Below are 20,080 nucleotides of genomic sequence, written 5' to 3' on the forward strand. Positions count from 1 at the left end.
CAAGTGGAGGGGCATGCCATGCCGGGCCACGCTAAACCACGCCAGGCCATGCTAGACCACACCAGGCCACACCACGCCAGGCCACGCCGGGCCACGCTAGACCACGCCTGGCCACACCACACCAGGCCATGCTAGACCCCGCCTGGCCATGCTAGACCACGCCGGGCCACATGGGAAAGAGTGGACCCAGTCAGGAGGCCAAGAGGGGAAAACCTGAGCAAGAACCATCTGGTGGTTTCCACAGGGAGGCGGCCAGCAGGCTCAGGCGGCTGGGCTGAGTGGTGTCAGGAGTGCTGGGGCGAAGGCTGTCCTGGGTGCCTGGTCCCTGCCCCTGGGGTGGGTGGGGGGGCTCGGCTTGGCTTGCACATGGAAGGTGAGCTCCAGCGAGCCCGTCACTCTCCCCAGGGCCTGGCCAGCCTGGGAAGGACGCCCGTCCAGGGCAGCCCAGTCCCAGGCGTCAGAGGACCAGAGTAACAGGCAAGCTTGGCACACGGCCGCCTGCCCCCTTTTCCTCTCCCTCCCCCTCTTCCCCCCTCCCCCCTCCCTCCCTCTTTTTCCCCTCCCTACCCCCTCCCTTCTTCTTCCCTCCCTCCCTCCCTCCCTCCCCCACACTCCCCCTCCCTCCCTCCCTCTGTAAATGTCAGTGGGAAGAAGACAGGAGGCCTGGAAAGTGGTTTATTGACAACACACAGTCACGCCACAGGCGCCGGTCCGGGCTACGCGGGGACAGGACAGGACAGTCCTTCAGCAAGAAACTCAAGTGAGGCGGCTACAAAAGGGGAAAATGGAAACGAATGTTTCCACGGCCAGTTTCTTCTGATAAAATCTTTCACTTTATGAATTAAATACATTGAGAAACAGTGAAAATCTATGTACAGTCATTTAAACAGCGCTGCCAACATAGTCCGTTTAAGGACACCCTTCCACCTCTTGTGTCTGTCACAGAGAACCTTAAACAGGACTTTAGTTCTTAAAAAATACAGTAAGGAAAGAATTACATTCGTAGAAGATCTCACAGTGGACAGCGTGGTCGGTCACCGCTGAAGATCTGCGGTGTAAAGGCTGGTGTGAGAGTTTAGACGCCCTTCCCGTGAGCAAGTCAAATGCAGAGTCTCTTGTTAAAAACCCTCTGGCCCCTAAGAACTAGGATCGGCGATCCCGCTTGGAAAGACTCTTCCGTGGCGGCTAGCGGGCAGCCCGGGGGCACCGGCTCTGCACGGCGAGGCTGGGGACGCCCCGGGAACGCTCATAGGCGCCCGTGCCCACGTCCATGCGGCTCCGCGTCCTCCGTGCCGCCGTGTCGTGTGTGGGGCACGAAGGTGGTAGTTCATCTTCAGTTCATTTCACAGTATCGACACAGCCACCACGGGGTGACCAGACAGCATAACAGCAGGAACAAATAATAATAATAATAATGATAATCACCCTCTTTAAAACTGTGCCACGAGCTGACATTGTTTCCTGTTAAAAATTACATTAGAAAAGAAGGCAATCGCTGTGCATTTCAATGTTGCTGAGCCCTCGGCGGGAGTGAGCCCCTGTGGGGAGGCCGGTTGGCGCTGGCTGCCCAGGCCGTCGGCTGCGGGCCCTGCTGGTGCGCCAGCTCCCATCCCGGGGCTCCTGTCACATGACCTGGTGCATAAACAGCCCTGACGCACCAGCCTGCCGCTCTGGGCTGGGTGTGGCCTTCAGGCCCAGGGCTTGGGTTTCAGAAACAGCCAGGACAAGTGAGGGACAGGGAGATGGCGCACCTGTGTCGGGGGTGTCCGAGGTCCCCGGGGTTGCCCCGAGAGAAGAGCTGGAAGAGATGGCGGGAGGCCGTGCCCCATGAGTCCGGCATGTGGTACAATCCCGCTCAGCCGCCTGCCTGTGGTGGCGCCATCCACCCCAGGACTCTGGGCAAAGGGGACCACAGGCCTGACAGCCCCTCACCACCACTTTGCTCTGGGCATGGGGGGTGTGAGTGAAACATCATAAACGTGTACAAGTGGAGGGGCTCTGAGGCTGGCAGGGCCTCAGGCCCAGCAGGAGGGGCTGCGACCACGAGGGCGCCCCCCAGCCCCCTCTCATGCCGTCTGGACCCCTGGAGTCTGGCCCGCGCTCTGAACATGACCATCTGTTAAGGGACCCAGTTCTCCCAGGGCAACGGGACTTCGCCCCATCGGACAGAAGCCTGGTGTGTCTACTATGTACAGATATAAATTAGAAGCTATACTTACTGAACATACACAAATAAATAACTCACTTTGAAGCAAATGCTTTAAGCTGGTTTCTGATCACATCTAGGACACAGAGAGACGCGCTATCGTGGGCGTCAGCAGCCTCCCCTTGGGGCACCCCGTCTCCGCGGCTCCGCAGACCCCAGCGGAAAGTTCCCCGCCCCCCTTAAAGGCTTGTGGGTATGGAAGTGGATTAAAACCCGGCTTTACAAACGCCGCCTGTGTCCGCCAGGAGTCGAAGGCTGGACCCTGGGCAGACGCACACGGCCGGGAGGTTGCCCACCCACCGGGCTGCGGGCAGGAGCGCAGCTGCCAGGCCTCCCGTGTAGTGAGTTGGACCTGGAGGTTCTCCTGGGCCAAGGCGGCTGCAGGCACAGTGGCCGAGTGAGGCCTCACTTGACTGGAAACCTCTGGACCCGGAGCTGCAAGGCGACGGGAGAGCGAGCGCTTCCCTTCCAGGAAGTGAGCTGTGTGCGGCCGGGTGCTCCCTGCGCTGGCTCCCAGCAGGCCGGGCCGCCCCGGGGTCACTGCTGAGTGCTGGGGGACCAGCCTCCAGCGCCATCCTGTGTGTGAGGAGGTCAGCAGGGCAGGCCAGGGCCGACCTCCTGACAAGCGTCCCAGCAGGCGGCTCTGCAGGGAGCTCAGGCCCCGGGTGGAGCCCGGGTAAGCACCTTCCAGCTCCTCACGCGGGACTGGCTTCCGTGGAGCCGGTCACGTCCCATCCAGCCCGACCCTGAGCCCCCACAGGACCCTGGCGCCCAGCGGGCACTGAGAGGCCTGGGGCCAGTGTGGGCTGCTAGGCTGCGTGGAGGCCAGCTCCCTGTCCCCTGGGTCTCAGGGGTCACCCAGGGGCTCCATGAGAGGCAGACAGCACAGTGATGAGGAGGCCCTTCGAGGCCTGTGTGCCCGGGGGGAGGGGCGAGCCCAGGCCCACGGACACGGCCATGGCTAGGGGTTGCAAACTGGGGGCGGGGGAGTTGGGGGGCTGCAGGCTCTGGAAGGCCCTCTCCTGCTCTCCGTGCTATGGCTATAGACCTGCGACTTCCAGTGGCCCCGCCGTGACGCCTAGGAAGGGAAGGGTAGCCGTGTGCCCGTAAGGCTGCCAGCTCTCCATGGGCCACTGTGACGCCAGTGCAGGGGGTGGGGGTGGTACTGGGAAGGAGGACACAGGGCAAAGAATCCAAAACCCTCACGGCCTTTCCAAAGCAGTAAAATCTTCATAAAATCGGCAGGAACCTCCGGGAACCCCGAGGATAAGTGCAACACACACAGAAATGTGAGGAGCTTAGAGAGCACGTTCCGCTACGGAGCTCCTGTCCTGACGCTCCAGGGAAGCGCCTCCCAGCTGTCCTCAGACCCAGCTCACATGTGGGGGCTTCAGGGACGGCAGGGGAGGCGGGCAGGCAGGGGCAGGGGAGGCGGGCAGGCAGGGGGAGGGGACACAGGCAAGTGCACACTGCCCTTGGGGGCGACACGCTCCCGGCGGCCTGGCCAGTCCCCACCGCACCCCGTCGGCGGCTGGCTGGCTGGCACTGGGGGAGCTGAGACCCGACCTGGCGGAGGACGGTGTTCCATCACCTCACCCCGGCCGCCTGAAGAGACCACGTGGGAGCCAAGCGGCCGGGCACATCTCCTTACAGGACACGCCATACAGTAGAAACGTACGCCAGGTCCGGGCACGGCGGGCCTGCTGGAGCCGCGGCCTCTCGTGACGTCGCTCTCCTACGTCCCGTTCTTCAGCTCCCACTCCTGCCGGGGAAGTGAGAGCAAGAGCTGACAGACACGCCAGGTGTCGGGGCACATCTGTGCCAGACTGGATGGCGGGTCCTCAAAACGCGACAGAATCCCCGCACGACCCAGGAAGGCGGTCAGCGGGTCCCACCCAGGACTGAGGGCCGCCGTGAAGACCAAGGAGGCCCCCACGCGGCTGGCCCCGAGCAGGGCCCCTCCGTCCTCGGCGGCCGCGTGGGGCACTGGTCCGATGCTGACCCTGACCCCGCTGTGCTGCCAGGCCTCTGCACTGAGCCACAGCGCCCTGCTCACCTCCCCCCGCGTATACGCTGGGAATCCTCACCTTTCCCAGAACAGAAGTCCCGGCGTAATGCGTGGTGACAGTGGCAGAGCAAATGTGGCAGAAGCAAAACCAAACAGAGCTCCCGAGACACCACAGGCATCTCTGGGCCCTCGGGCCGCAGGAGGGTGACCCTGGGTGCCACCCACCCAGGCTGTCCCCCCCTCGGCCCCCGATGGCCACTGGGCCGTGCAAACTCAGGTGTGGGGAGGACGCCACTGAGGCGCCCTCCCTGGCTCACTGTGGGAGGTTACCCACACCCACAGCCAGTGCTTCACAACCAGGTTCAGATGCTAACTCCGCTGCTGGGCACAGGCCCCACTGGGCACACAGCTGCGGGCTGGAGTGGAGGGCTCAGGGTCACGGCCAAAGGAGGGCGTGAGAGACCCTGGGACCCTTGGCTGTCAGGGGCGTGCGACCTCTGGGGCAGCCCGGCGCTGAGTCCTCGGATCCAGCTCACATGTGGTGGCTCTGAAAGCATGGCCATAGCCTCCCGCCGGGGCTCACAGCCGCCCACCTAGACTCACAGCCGCCTGCCGGGGCTCACAGCCACCCACCTAGACTCACAGCCGCCCGCCGGGGCTCACAGCCGCCTGCCTACTCACAGCCGCCCACCTAGACTCACAGCCACCCGCCGGGGCTCACAGCCGCCCACCGGGGCTCACAGCCGCCCGCCTAGACTCACAGCCGCCCGCCTAGACTCACAGCCACCCGCCGGGGCTCACAGCCACCCACCTAGACTCACAGCCGCCCGCCTAGACTCACAGCCACCCGCCGGGGCTCACAGCCGCCCACCTAGACTCACAGCCGCCCGCCTACTCACAGCCGCCCGCCGGGGCTCACAGCCGCCCACCTAGACTCACAGCCGCCCGCCGGGGCTCACAGCCGCCCGCCTGGACTCACAGCCGCCCGCCTAGACTCACAGCCACCCGCCGGGGCTCACAGCCACCCGCCTACTCACAGCCGCCCGCCTAGACTCACAGCCACCCGCCGGGGCTCACAGCCGCCCGCCTGGACTCACAGCCGCCCGCCTAGACTCACAGCCACCCGCCGGGGCTCACAGCCGCCCACCGGGGCTCACAGCCGCCCACCGGGGCTCACAGCCGCCCGCCTAGACTCACAGCCGCCCGCCTAGACTCACAGCCACCCGCCGGGGCTCACAGCCGCCCGCCTACTCACAGCCGCCCGCCCGGGCTCACAGCCGCCCGCCGGGGCTCAGAGCTTTCCCAGGCCGAGTGGGGAATGCTGGGCCCGCAGCTGGACGTCGTGGCCACTCCGGAGCCCTCCGCTAGGAGACCCTGGCGGTGACCTGCACGCACCCGACCTGTGGTGGCACCGCTGTCCTGCTCAGCCCCCTCCGCAGGAACCGGAGCTCCCTGAGCACGGCCGGGAAACATTCCCGAGCCCGAGTGCTGGGACCGCTCTCGTCCTCGGAAAAGGCCAGCGGGCGGATGAGACCACACGTGCGAGGCACCGACGAGTGGGTGACTGTCCTAGAGTCGAAAGGCCATGTGCCACCCCTTCCTGCTGCTGTGGAACCTTCGTCACTGTTATCGGGAACCCTAGAAACCCTGCTCCATCGCACTCTCCACGAGAGGCCGCGTCCTCGGGCTCTGGGCTCTGCGGCCTGGGCGGTGGCCGGGCTGCATGGTCGCGGGGCCCCCGCCGCGCCGCCATCCCTCATGGGACGTCCACCGCGAGGAAGCGGCAGGAGCTGAGCTGCCCAGGCCCCAGACGCTGAAGAGAGCAGCCCCCTGGAGGCGGTGCGCACGCCACGTAAAGCTGGGATCTTGGACCACAAAGACCCAGCAGCCAATGCTGTCCCCGCATTCCCATCTGCAAACAGGGGATCTGGATGAGGGCTCAGTGCCAACCCCTCAGGCACAGTCTAGGGACCTGGGGGCTGAGACCGTCCCAGGGAGGCGCATAGCAGCTCTCCCTCCCTCCGTCACCAGCCCGTCTCCATCAAGTGCACAGCCTTCAATCTCCTGGGTGTGGGTCGCCGGACCCTCCCGTGAACACGCCACGAGCAGTGAGCGGCTAACCCTGCCTTACCGGACACCAGACCCACCACGCAGAAAGCAAGGCTTCTAGCCAGCCCGGAACCGCCTCAGAGCTGCTAGATGACAGAGCAGCGAGTGCAGCCAGAGCCCGAGGTGTGAGGGAGGCGCCTGGCCTCCGCGCCTGGACGGGCAGGTGCCGTGGCACCAAGTGTGGCTTTTCCGTGGGGCACACCTTCAGCCACCGCGTCCAGAGCTGTTTGCTCTAAAGAACTATACGTCGTTTCTAAGTTTTTCTGGGGTCGTAAGCTTCGCAGCACAAACGGTGGCTGATCCATCAGAAGGCACTGCGGCACCTCCGACGCCAGCGGACAGGCGGCCGGTGGAGGGACTGGGAGAATGTGCTGGGTCACCAGGTCACCACGTGGCACTGAGTGGAAGGCTGTGGGACGGGACACACCTGGCCCCTCTGCCCCTCCCGCCCACACGACGCTGAAGCCGCAGTGTCCGCGCCCGGCAGGCTGGTGAGCAGGCGTCCCACACGCACGAGGGGACTGACCTTGGCCTTGCGAAGCACGTGCCCCCGGCAGGGAGAGCTGCCAGCCGGCTGGCTCTTCCTCAGGACGGCGGCGCTGTTCACGGGCACGGGGCCCTCGGCGTCACTGGTCTCGCAGCTGGACAGCGGGGAGTTCTCCAGAGTCCGGGGCCTGAGCACTGGGGACTGAGAGAGGCGGCGAGGCTGCTTTCCAGCAGGGATGGCGCCTTTACCGGGAACAGGGGGCTCGGGATATGCCACCCACAGTGAGGACACCAGGTGTGTCTGTGTGGTCCCTGCCCAGTGCTCAGAGCACCTTCCAACGTCTGTCTCACAGACAGAAAGATGGAGGCGCAGAGAGACGCTCAACCGGCTGGTCATGCTGGGAAGCGGGGAGGCCCAGTCCGCGTCCTCTGCCTCCAGCCCAGCACGCGCTTCTCACAGTCCCCTCTCCAGGGACTCGAACTCCCAGGCACCCTCTCACCCGCAGCCCCGGCAGCAGAGATGTGGTGGCAGCCGCAGCAGGAGCGGGGGAACCGCACGCGGCCAGCTCATGGGAGGAACCGGGCAGAGCAGGCCCAGGATTCCGGGCTGTGGAAAAGACCAGGACCTGCCAGTTTGGCTCAGTGGACAGAGCGTCAGGCTGTGGACTGAAGGGTCCCGGGTTTGACTGGTCAAGGGCTCAAACCTCGGCTGCAGGCTCAATGCAAATTGATGTTTCTTTCTCTCTCTCTCTCTCTCTCCCTCTCTCTCTCTCTCTCTCCCTCCCTCCCTCCCTCCCCTCCCCTGCCTTCCCTCTCTCTCAAAAAAAAAAAAAAAAAAAAGGAAGGAAGGAAGGAAGAAAGAAAGGGAAAAGACCCTCAGGTGAGGGTTACAAGTAAATGAGTGTCGGAGCTGACGCGCAGCTGTGTGCTGTGCTGGGTGAGGCTGGGCGGGCGGCCAGTCTAGAGGAACGGGGGCGTTTTCTCTGGGCGCCGTGCGTGCGGTGCTCAGGGGCGCGGGGGACGGTACCTGTGGACTCGAGGTCCCCGAGCGGGGCTCGATGGCCAGCCCCAGGGTGACGCCGCCGGCCAGGGCCTTGCGGAGGCTCTCGGTGACCTCGGTGAGCTCCAGCTCCAGGCTGACGCGCTCCGCCTCCTTCCGCCGGCACTCCTCCTCCAGCGCCTTCAGCTTCTCCTCCAGGGCCAGCTGTGCCTTCCTGCCTGGGAGCGAGGGGGCGGGGAGACGCCGGCTCAGGCTCCAGACCTGGGTCCCTCTGACACTCACATCAGCCCTGAGAGGAGCCACGCCCGCACCCCACCCCTGCCTGGGCTGCAGCTGGAAGCAGGGCCCCCAGGGGGCCTCAGCGTGCTCATCTGTCACGTGGACCGTGAGCTGCGGCTGATTCTTCTGCCACCGCCTCCCGAGCCCTCCAGCCCTACGTCAAACACCTCACTCCTCCGCAGAGCACGGCACGCATTTCTCCCGGGCACACGTGTTTCATTACTGCAACGTGTGGCAGTGACACAGGAAGGCTGGCACTGTACCCACAGGGCAGCTAAGAAAACCGAATCCAAGGGTAACTGAGTGTGTGGCCTGGGCCGGTGCACAGCACGCGGGGCTCTGCTTTGAGGCCAGAAGCGGGTCTAACCCTTCTGTGTCGTCACCATCCGCTCCCACCCTCCGCCCGGCACTGCACTCCGCCTGGCAGCCGCCCCGTCTCCAAGCAGTGATCTCGGTCCTGCCCAGCCAGCGCCCACCTCCAGTCTTTACATGGCAAGAGCACTTTCATGCCCGTCACGGAGGCGGTCAGCAAAGGCTCCAGCTCCGTAGCCCTGTGCCAGCCCCCCTCCCCCACCCCCGCTCCCGCACACTGAGCTACCTGGAGGCAGGCGTCTCCCCGGCTCTCTGCCCCCGCCCCCCCCCCCCCCCCCCCCCCCCGTGCTGGGCCAACCACATGGAGACCTGGGTCAGAGCTGCCCAGGTGACACCAGCCTGGAGCTGAGGCCTGTGTGTCTGCAGTTCTGTCCCTAACCAGGCTCCCCCTGACCCCCACCCCGTGCCCACTCCTGCCGGCACAAACAAGCCAGCCTGGCCCAGCACAGCGGCCTGCCTCGCTCCAGGGCTGCCTTTACTCAGCTCCGCTCCGTGGTGGTTCCCCTGACCTGGCCTCACCCCATCCCTTCCAATACTCACACTGCCCTCCCTCAGCGGGCTCTCCTCTGGGGTGCAGGACTCTCTGTACCGTGTGGAGACCTCTCACCTGCCTCTGAACGTTACCTGTCCCTGTGGACTGTTCTCCTGCGAGGGACCCAGTGCCTCATGGACGCAGTGCCCACTCACAGCCCTCAGGCTCAAGACAATCCCTGCCGGCGGGACAGCTCCTGGCACCTGTCCCCCTGCCAGTCCCGGGACTCCCGCATCCGGCACCTGTCCCCCTGCCTGTCCCGGGACTCCCGCACCCAGCACCTGTCCCCCTGCCTGTCCCGGGACTCCCGCACCCGGCACCTGTCCCCCTGCCTGTCCCGGGACTCCTGCACCCAGCACCTGTCCCCCTGCCTGTCCCGGGACTCCCGCACCCGGTACCTGTCCCCCTGCCTGTCCCGGGACTCCCACACCCGGCACCTGTCCCCCTGCCTGTCCCGGGACTCCCGCACCCGGCACCTGTCCCCTGCCTGTCCTGGGACTCCTGCACCTGAGCACCTGCCCCCCTACCTGTCCCGGGACTCCCGCACCCGGCACCCATCCCCCCTGCCTGTCCCAGGACTCCCGCACCCGGCACCTGTCCCCATGCCTGTCCCAGGACTCCTGCACCTGAGCACCTGTCCCCCTGCCTGTCCCGGGACTCCCGCACCTGGCACCCATCCCCCCTGCCTGTCCCAGGACTCCCGCACCCGGCACCTGCCCTCGGCTAACGGGCAGTGCCTCTAGACCCCCGGGAGCAGTGTGGGACGCCAGCTGAATCTTAGCCGCGAGCTGATGAGAGGCCTGCGGCAGACAGAGGGAGGCAGACCCTCCCAGACGGGCGCCCGCCTACCAGCGTTCGCCTCGATGGCGGCCCGCAGGTCCCTCCTTTCCTTCCGGAGCTGGGCCAGCCTGGTCCGCAGGGCTTCCTTCCGCCGCAGCAGCTCCTCTTCCTTGGTCTGCAGGCGCCTGGCATCTGCTTCCACCCTGTTCTTGCCGTATCTGTACTGATCAGCATCTGAAAGACGCGCAGGGAAAGCAGTTAGCCCGCAGACACGAGGAGCTTCCCAGAGCCCTCGGTCAGCCCGCTCGCTCGGTCAACTCAGAGCTGCTCCCTGGAATCCGACGGAAGAGAACGAGCCGGTCTGAACCGGCTGATTATCCAGGATTCTCGGGAACAATGTTCTACGTGGAAAGACAGTATTAAGAAATCCCATAATCCTCTTCCCTTCCCGCCGGCACCTCGCCACAGTGCACAACCCACATCCGCAGGGAGGCGGCGTCAGCGGCACATGCAGTCCTGGCTGTGGCCAGTGCCCGTAGGTTTAAACTTCTCCCCCAGCCCGTCACAGCTGGCCCACAGCCCTGTCCAGCGCTTTGCTGACCCAGCAGCAGCTACGCACCCGCACGGACTGAACACGCAATAGCAGCCGTGGGTGAAGGAACGGACAATGAGAAAAGGAAGCGGCAACACAGGGCGGGGTCTGGGGCTCGACTGTTAGGTCTGAATCCCAGCTTGTCGCCTGTAGCTGTGTGACTGGAACAAAGCACTTCATCGCCCTGTGCCTCAGTGTCCTCATCTGTGAAATGGGGACATTCCCGGGGGGGGGGGGTGGGGGGTGGATTAAGTTAACATTTATAGAGTAATTTAGGAAAGGTCCTTCTGAAAAATACACTGGAGAGAGGAAGAGGTGATGAAGCTAACGAGACGGGCCCAGGGCCACCATGTTCGAAGATTCCACCTCGGCCGGTCCTCCCACTGCTTCTGGCATCGCACCGCCCAGGCCTGACTGCGGCTCAGCGCATCAGGCTCAGCAGCTCCGTCCTCGCCACGTGCGCCGCTGCTTGTCTGCCCGATGCCCTCGCTAGACGAGAAAGGGCGTCACAGAGACGCAGAGGGCAGAGCGATGGCCATGACACAGGCCGCGGCACAAGGGGCCGCGAAGCCCTCCAGCGCAGCTGCGCCTGCTCTCAAGCAGGTGCCCAGGCCTCGCGTGGGGGTGGCTTTATAATTTGATCTTTGTATCTAAAGCCCATCTCACAATGCCTGGGACAAGGTGTAGCTCCCAAGGACGGCAGCGGAGTGCTACCGATGGAGGCCCCCGAGGCCGTCCCTCCCACTCAACATGCACAGAGGACATGGCGGCAGCAAGTGGCCAAACCGGCCAGCGGACGCCGAGCACTGCTGTCCGTGGCTCGGGGGCAGGACGTGCTGGGCAGACAGAGCAGAGTCCAAACCCCAGTCTCTGATCTCCAAACGAAGGTGCTTCCCCAGCCCACACGTGCCCCACCCCCGATCTACAGTGAACGCAGCAAAAACACAGAAGGCAATTATTTCTCTCATTTGTCACCATTAGATGTCACCACAGTTAATGAAAGTTCCCTCCAGAAGGCGTCATAAAAGAGGAGTCAATCACGGGAAGAAATCAGCTGTGACGGAGGGGTTCCGTGCCTGGTCTTGCACAAGCTCGGTGCCCTCCCCACGGGGCACCAGCAGCATTTTAAGTGACTGCAGGCACGCGCCTGCGTCAGGAAAGTACAGTTTGCGAGAGGAGGTCGAAGGTCAGCACATCCCACGAACTGTGAGGAGCAGGCTTTGGCCCTCTGGCTCCCACCTGCTGCTCTGAGGGTGACTCCCGTGCAGATCACCTGTGTCCCGGGCAGGAGCAGCCTGCCCTGCTGAGCAGCTCGGAGGCGGGTGTGCATGTACGCCCCCCGCCCCCCCCTGCCCGCGACGTACCCCGTGACTCTGAGGCCCCTCGCAGGGCAGGCGGCAGGTACAGGGCACTAGCTGGAGCGGAGGCCTGATCTGCCAGCTCCACGGGGCCTGAGTCAGAAAACACGGGCACTCCCTCCCCTGGAACCCTCCCTGCCGGCCAGGCCCCTGGAGCTCCGGGACCCGCGTCTGCTGTGTGACCCTCGTCCGGCTCAGGCACCTTGGCCACAACGGCACTGTCTTATCGTCGCAGCTGAAGACGCACTGACAGACATGGTGACAGCGTGGCCCCGGAGAAAGGGAGGTGCGGTGCCGGGCGGGCATCTCCCTGCCAGCTGGGCGGCCTGCAGCCTGGCACTCCCTGTGGTTGTCACTCACGGCCGTGAGCCCCAGGGAAGCGTGCATCGCTCAGGTCATTCCGCACGTGGACCAGGGGGCAGGTGACAGCACCTGCCTGCGGGCGGCGGGGGGCCAGGCAGGGGAAAGGGACGGACTGTACACCCTGCCACGCGGACTCCTCCCAAGCCCGTCTTTCTCTAGGGCCCTGAGGCCGTGACCACTTGGGCTGTTTCATCACAGAAACCACGGCAGCTGCTCCTCCACACCCAGCACATGGAAGCCCCACTTAGAGGGTAGACATGACTTCACCAAAGTCGCTGAGTCACCAACAGGTCAGGGACACAAACCAAGGCCCCTGACCCAAAGCCCAGGCCCTGCAGCTGCACCTCCAGGTGCCTCCACTGAAATGGGCGTAACCAGCCTAGAGTCGGGCAGCCAGCCCGGCCTTTCCTGGTGCAGAGGTCCTGAAGCTGGGTTGGAGGCCAATACCTGGCACAGCCCGGCCTTTCCTGGTGCACAGAGGTCCTGAAGCTGGGTTGGAGGCCAATACCTGGCACAGCCCGGCCTTTCCTGGTGCACAGAGGTCCTGAAGCTGGGTTGGAGGCCAATACCTGGCACAGCCCGGCCTTTCCTGGTGCACGAGGTCCCGAGGCCGGGTCAGAGGCCGGCACCACCCTCCCGTCGGGCAGGTGGGGAAGGATGATGGGCTACAGGCCCATCTCTCCACGGGTCCCCCCCAGCCCGCTCCACAGCTGCAGAGGAGCCGCGACCACGGACGAGGGGTGCACTCACTGGAAGGCGTGCGCCTCACGCCGGCGGCCGGCTCGGCCTTCTTGGGCTGGCTGCTCAGGGGCTTGCCTTTTCCTGCAGCCCCGCTGGATGCGAGTGGGGGCTTTTTACTCTTCAACTGTTGAAATAAACAGAAGGAAGTTAAAACAAACGATCCACAACACCAGTGTTTTTGTTCTGCGGGACACTGCTTCCCTCTGTGACGCTGTAAGTAGCATCTAGCACTGACAGAAAAACTCAGGGTGGCAGGAACAACTTGGCTCCCAAACCCTGGGAGCTGGGGTGCCCCGGAGGCTGAGGTTCGGGCATGAGGGACGCAGGGCGCCCTGGGCAGGAAAGCAGAGCTACATGTGCGCTGAGAGCTGCGATGGAGGTGGGCACAGGGGGAGCCGGGCAGCTGGGCTGAGACGCTGGGAGCCTGCGCTTCGGATAGGGGGCGGCCACTGCAGCTGGTTTCTCTGCCAGCGCTTCCGTGGGGACTGACACCCACCGGGCACATAACTACGCCTATTCACTGCAGGGTCTCAGGAAGGAAGCGAGAAAGGCGTGACGTAGAAACAGTTTAAACTAAATTTTGACCAACCACAGGCTTTTAAAAATTCCACAGCATCGCTACTTCTTGGGTGGCTGCAGGCCAGCAGGTGCATTTTCTCAGCGATGGACAGCTCTATGTGCAGACATGCAGCTGGCGGGAGGGGTGGACTGTGGGTGTCCAGGCCCGCACTCCAAGGCCGTGCCACCTCCTGCGCTGTGGGCGGGGCCTAAATTTGGCTCCGTCACTCGGCTGCTGAGCGAGCCACAACCCCTGCGCCCCCACTTATAACCGCCGGGCGTCTGGCCGCCGCACTCAACGAGGCCGGAGCCGCTGGCTCCCGCGCCCGGCCTTCAGGCTCACTGGGCGGCTCTGAGCGACTGTCGCCAAACATCACAAGCAAACAGCCGGCTGGTGTGGCTCAGTGGTTGAGTGCTGACCCAGGAACCAAGAGGTCACTGAATAGATTCCCAGTCAGGGCACATGCCCAGGTTGTGGGCTCCATCCCCAGTAGGGGGCATGCAGTGGGCAGCCAATCAATGTTTCTCCCTCCCTCCCTCTCTCTTTCTCTCTCTCTGAAAATCAATAAAAACATATATTTTTTTAAAAAAATCAGAAGCAAACAAAAGCTGTGCTGTGATTCTGGAGAGAGCCTCAGCTGGGAGGACTTCTGAGTGCCACCCAGTCTGACATCCCCAGGGCTTCCCTGGCTCGTCACTTTGTAAGGGCTCCCCCAACACAGGGCACAGGGAGCAACCCCTCCCGTGCCCCTCTGCTCTAGGGGCGCTCGCACACACGGGCACTCGCACACACGGGCGCGGGGCTGTATGCAAAGCATGAAAGTCTGAGGCTGACGGAGCAGGAAGACACATCAGTGTTTATACGGGAACGCTACGTTTAAAGATGAGGAGGGACAGTCTGACAGCAAGGCTGTTTCCCACTTAGGGACCGGCAATCCCAATGCTCGCCACCTACCTGGGGTCAGGGAGCACTTCTATGCCCATTGGGGAAACACCGCAGCGCCCTGAGTGAGCCCAGTTTACTTTTAAAGGCCAAAGAGCAGCTACTCCGGGCACCTGTGCCGGTGTCTAAGGGAAACATTAAAAACTCTTGCAGCCGAGACCGGTTGGGCTCAGTGGACAGAGCGTGGGCCTGCGGACTGAGAGGTCCCAGGTTCGATTCCGGTCAAGGGCATGTACCTGGGTTGCAGGCATATCCCCAGTGGGAGATGTGCAGGAGGCAGCTGATCGATGTTTCTCTCTCATCGATGTTTCTAACTCTCTCTCTCTCTCCCTTCCTCTCTGTAAAAAATCAATAAAATATATTTAAAAAAAAAAAAAAAAAAAAAAAAAAAAAAAAACTCTTGCAGCTCAAGAATCCTCTGCCAAGTTTTACCGTCCCGGGCCTTTCAGTCTCTGCCTTTAGCAAAACTCCCGGGGACTATCCCGAGGCCGGAAAGAGCCGGTGTGCAGGGAGAGCGGAGCCCACAGCAGGGCCGGGGAGGGGTACGGAGGCAGCTCCCCTGCCGACTGCCTTTCCAGGTGAGCCTCGCTCACTACAGTGGGCATCACTGTGAAACTCGGAGGGGGGCTGTGGCTAGAGGGGGTTCTAGAGGAGGAGGGAACGCGGTGCTGTACCTGGGAGCCGAGCCCGAGAGACGCCCTCCCCACAGAAGAGGTGTTAGTGACAGACGGGGCGGGAGGCAGCCCGCAGGACGTGGGCTGCTTGTAATGGTTACAGGACAGGGTGTCGGCAGGCGGCCTAGCAGCCTTCCTGTCAGCAGGCGGGTAGCGTGCAAAGATTTTCGGAGACGGCAAGTTATCGTACGGCACCTCTCCTCCCGGGCCTCCGCGGCAGGACGCGGCCGAGCCGCCGTCGGGGTCCCACTGCAACACACACAGCTGCGCGGTTAGTGCCTCGGCCACAAGCAGAGCAGATGTTAGCGTGGACACGGCGTTCGCACCCGCACCCCCGTGCCCGCTGCTGTAAAGCACACGCGTTCGCAGGCGAGCTGGCCGCGAGGCCTGCCCTGTGTCCGGGACTTAGGGACAGCCTTCTCCTCCCTTAGATCGCCCCAGAGTCGCTGGCTTGGGGAGTTTTTGCTCCGTCTGGTAAAGCAGGACAAAAAGGGCTGACATGACATTTCTTTAGATCTCGGGGGTCCCCAGATCCAAAAAGCAGAGCCGCGTGCTGGCGGGGAAGGCATGCCGGGCGGGGACACGGGGATGGGGCACGGGCCCTGCCCAGCACACGTGTGCAGACCCCAGCGAGCACCTTCTTTTACTTTGCGGTCACTACCGGGTTCTAGACGCTGTCTGGAGTGCGTTACAAACACTGCCTCTAGCTCTCACGGGATCTCAGGAAGCAGGAGGAAACTGAGGCAGAGGCTCCCAAGCCCAGGGCGCTGCCTCTGTGCCCCGCTCCCGGGTTACCGAGGGGCTGGACTTCAGAGCCCGGAGCCAGTGCATCGGTGACGCGTTTATGGGGACTGTCCGCCTGCCCCCTGCCCCCACTCTGTTAGGGCTGATTGAAGTGCCGCGACCAAAACGGTCTTGAAAAGAAATCCAATCATCACAGAAAACAGGTTTCCAAGTAGAATTGACATAATGGCACTATTTTGACGAAAACCTTTCCCTAAAGGACTAAAATAGCCACAGGCCATTGGAGGGCAGGGACATTAAAGTGTACATTCACCCAGCACTCAGCACAGCGAGCCTTTTAAGTCTTAAAGGTCTCCAGGAACTGCTCTGCATTCACAAACACGGAGAAATGTTAGCTCCTGGATGATGCTTATTTCGCCGTCTTTATGTCGTTCTTCACTCCCGCAGACGGTGATTACAGCCTTTGTTATAAAAATAGGAGCAGGGCCCAGACCTCACGGCAGGCTGCTCTCCTTGCCGTCAGTGCAGCGGCTATTTTGGTGATGCTGGGACCCAGCTACGAGCTAAAAATAGGGGGACGTGCAGATAAACTCGGACATGAGCGCCTCAAAATGACAGGCGTGCATGCATTTGTCCAGGGCGATTACAGGGTCTAGACTAGACAAGCATTTCCCCAAAATACCAAGGGACTGAGTCACACGGGTAACTTAGAAACTGCATAGAAGTTTCTAGATTAAAAGTGGGTGTGCTCCCCCACTTTTGTGCGTGTCAGAGATCCTCCCCAAGACTCACTAACGCCTGCGTTGGGCCTCAGGGGACCCTGAATGGCTGAGAGTTACTGAAAATGAAATGCCAACAAGTGCGGTTTGGGGTCAAAAGTGCGAACTTCATAAACAGAGAAGAGCAGCCCTCCCCAGAGAGACGGCCTGGTCCCAGCGCCCAGCGGCGGGGAACTGGGTAGGGCAAGGCCTCTGCCAGGACGCCCCGTGAGCCAAAGCGCCAGGACTACACAGGGGACGCGTCCAGCTCCTGCCCACAGGGTCCCAGGACAATCCCTCCTGCAGAGCCTCTGTGCAGGTTCCCAGGGCCTGGAGCAACCTCGTCCATGTGGGCCTGAGCTGCGCCTAGACCAGAACAATGGGGCAGGCCTGGGGGGGGGGGGGGGCGGTACCCGTGGCTCCCACCTCCTCACCCTCACGCCCCGTGGCAGGTGTGGGCTGGGGAAGGGGTGAGGGCCTTGGAGAGAGCCTTAGAGGGAGGTGTGGGTTTCCTTTCTGAACGAGCTGCCCGAATCAGGCTGGAGACGCAGACCGCTCACCCTCTGGAGGGGACTCTGGCAGCGGACAGGGCCAAGGTGGGTCAGAAGAGAAGCTGGTGGCTGCGGGGCACATGCGGCAGGAGAGCAGGGCCCACCTTGAAAACGGCAGTGACCAGGACGAGGCTCAGGACCGCACCCCCCCCCCCCCGCAAGCTGCTCTGCAGGGGCTACCCGGGCCTTCCTAAGTGATGGGTTGGTGGGTGGCACAGCCTCTCCACGGGGTGCAGGCTGCAGGCACCGGGTAAAGGTGGTGGTGGGCATGGGGCAGAGGAGGAGACTGGCTGGACCCGATGCTTTCTCACTGTGGGACAGGACGCGGCTCCCCCCACCCCCCACCCCAGCCTCAAGCAGGACCCCAACCAGTGGACCCTGCAGCCCAGCTGGGTGTCGGAGAGGCACCCTCACACCCTCACCCTTGACCACCACGGACCCTAGTATTCACCTCCATCTGCCTGAACAGGCCCTGCCCGGCCAGGTCCCCACTCAGCTCGCCTCCCACCGCCTTTCTCACCCACTAGCCTGGAGGCCCTTTAAGGACAACGGCAGCATCTCATCCATTCTGTGCTCAGCCCCAGCACAGAGCTGGACACAGAGGAGAGGGAGGGGGGAAGGGGAGGGGTAACAGGGGACTGGAGAAGGAGGGGGGGCTATGTGAGAATCAAGTAAGGAGGGACAGACTGCTGGGCAGGGTCCCGGGCAGCCCGATGGGGCAGGGGTCTGAGGGAGGAGGCCATGGCTGGAACCCGATTTTCAGTTGCTTCTATTACTGAGAGCTGGCGTCCCTGCCCCTCCCTGCCCTCAGGAAGGCAACGGTCTCCGGTCCTGCCTTGGCAGGTGGGGTTTGATGATGATGGCTAGCAGGGAGCTGAGAGATAACATCCATCAAAATACTGAGAAATGAATGGGTAAGCAGAACAGGGAGAAAAACATCTAAACTACCTTCAGGGTTGGAAACCATCACAGTAAACATACCCTGTGCCCCCTCTAAAGCCTGTGTGGACACGGATGCCCACTGACGCGCTCAGGACTTGGAGACATGTGGCAGGACGGGCTGTGAGCCTCTCCCTCGATCCATGGCTCAGCTCACCTGTGACCACCCGGAGGCCGGCACAGCCGACCAATAACCGGGAGTGATGTGCAGACACGGCAACAAACGCTTATTGGTGAGCTCTGCTATTGTACGTGGGACAAGGCAGCGAAAAGCTAAGGCCACACCGCACCTGCTCAGCGCCAGGCACCGCCGGCTCGCCAAGGCCCCGGAGGGAGAAGGTCCTGAGCCTGTAGCATGGCCCCGGCTATGGCAGCATTTCCTCCCCCTCCCCCCGCCTCCCCTTCTCCCCGCCTCCCCATCTCCTTGCCTCCCCCTCTCCCCACCTCCCCCTCTCCCCGCCTCCCCCTCTCCCCGCCTCCCCCTCTCCCCACCTCCCCATCTCCTTGCCTCCTTCCCTCCCACCCTCCTTCCCTGCCTCCCTCCCTCCCTGCCACCTTCCCTTCCTCCCTCCCTTCCTGCCACCTTCCCACCTTCCTCCCCTCCCTCCCACATGTGCCTCCGATGGTGCTTGCTCAGCATGTGTGCCCCCGGAATGTCGACTCCCTGGTAACTGACAGTGCACCTCACTTGGACGTACCCAAGGCTCGCACCCTAACGTGTTCTCCTCAGTCAGTGCTTAGGGAGTGCGAACGTTTAATTATGACGGGGACATGGAACCCTGAAGGAGAAACTGCCTACGGGTGTCAGATGCCTACGTATCCAAATGCAGATTAAGATGGACAACTCGTCAGAAACAAGGACAGGAGAGATGGGATGGAGCTGTCATCACGTGTCAGCCGATGTCCGACAGCGACCGCTCCCTGGGGCTGTGCACTCACCGAGCCGTTCACACAGGGGGCGTCGTCGTAGTGCAGTGCCGTCCCGCTGGGGTGGGCATAGCCGTTGGGGGTGCCCCCGAGATAGGGGTTGGTGGAGATGACACGTCTGTTCATGAAGCTGAAAGACAGGACGTGAGGTAACTCCTCCCGCCAAGCAGCAAGTCTGGCCTGAGCCCTGACCTGATGCTTGGCCCACGAGAGGCTGTGCAGGGAGCCTCAGCGCCGGGAGGCGCTGGAGCCACAGCCGCACGCCCCACCTAGAGAACGCGAGGGCAGCACGCCTGCAGGACTGGCCACAGTGTGTGCAACCCCGCCCTGCAGGACTGGCCACAGTGTGTGCAACACCGCCCTGCAGGACTGGCCAGGGGCGGCCACAGTGTGTGCAACCCCGCCCTGCAGGACTGGCCAGGGGCGGCCGCAGTGCATGCTGGGTACACCATTCTTATCGTCAGTGGTGTAAAGACCTCTCTCGCTCACTGACTGTTCTTGTAAATGAAGTTTCATTGGGACACAGCCTTGACCCTTCATGTAGGTACTGACAGTGGCTGCTTTCAAGACTTTACATGCCTCCTTCATGATCCTGTCCTCAAGTCAGGGACCATACGCTGCAAAACTGAAGTATTTCCCGTCCGGCCTGGCTCTTTAGAGTTTTATGCAATAGCGATTCTAGAGTTCTCAGTGTCCACTCAGCGTTAGCAGCCCGGACAGCTCCCCTCCACTCTGCCCCCCTCCGGGCTGATGGAGCCCTGACAATGGGCGACCCCTCTGCTCAGAGAACATCCAAAACTGCTGCATGGCCTGGGGGCTCTGGGTGCCAGTTCGTGTCCGAAAGTCCCACCAGGTGCCCTGATGGCTGCTCTCACAGGGCCTCCTGCCTCAGGGCCTGACCCTCCGCCTGGAGCCCTCTCCAGAGCCCCTCCCTTCCTGAGGAGCCCCCAGCACCCACACACACTGCCCTCCCCCCCTCCTCGCCCCCCCCCCCGGCGCACCACTGTCCTCAGGTCCCCTCTCCGTCCCCATCACCGCAGAACACGGAGCTACGTGCCCACTGGCTGCTGTCCCCACCCGAAGTGGATCTTCCCACTGACGCCGGCCAGCTTCAGGGCCAGCTCTGCTCGTCTGGGGACAGTGGCCCGGAGCGGCTCTCA

The 20,080-nt window shown here is 63.0% G+C and overlaps 1 protein-coding gene across 1 annotated transcript in view; it reads right to left on the minus strand.

The window, feature by feature from the left end:
• Positions 1-661: 661 nt before the first annotated feature.
• AFAP1 (actin filament associated protein 1) overlaps positions 662-20,080 on the minus strand; it is an 85,481-nt gene continuing 66,062 nt past the window's right edge. The window contains exons 13-18 of the mRNA XM_081091859.1: positions 18,933-19,050; positions 12,836-12,950; positions 9,842-10,006; positions 7,837-8,027; positions 6,850-7,011; positions 662-3,968 (exon numbers count right to left, since the gene is read on the minus strand). Coding sequence (XP_080947985.1) covers positions 3,942-3,968; positions 6,850-7,011; positions 7,837-8,027; positions 9,842-10,006; positions 12,836-12,950; positions 18,933-19,050 — 778 coding nt within the window. The 3' untranslated portion in view covers positions 662-3,941. The remainder of the gene's footprint in view (positions 3,969-6,849; positions 7,012-7,836; positions 8,028-9,841; positions 10,007-12,835; positions 12,951-18,932; positions 19,051-20,080) is intronic.

The sequence above is a fragment of the Myotis nattereri genome (assembly GCF_964212035.1).
Source record: "Myotis nattereri genome assembly, chromosome: 1".
In the NCBI taxonomy this organism is placed as follows: domain Eukaryota; kingdom Metazoa; phylum Chordata; class Mammalia; order Chiroptera; family Vespertilionidae; genus Myotis; species Myotis nattereri.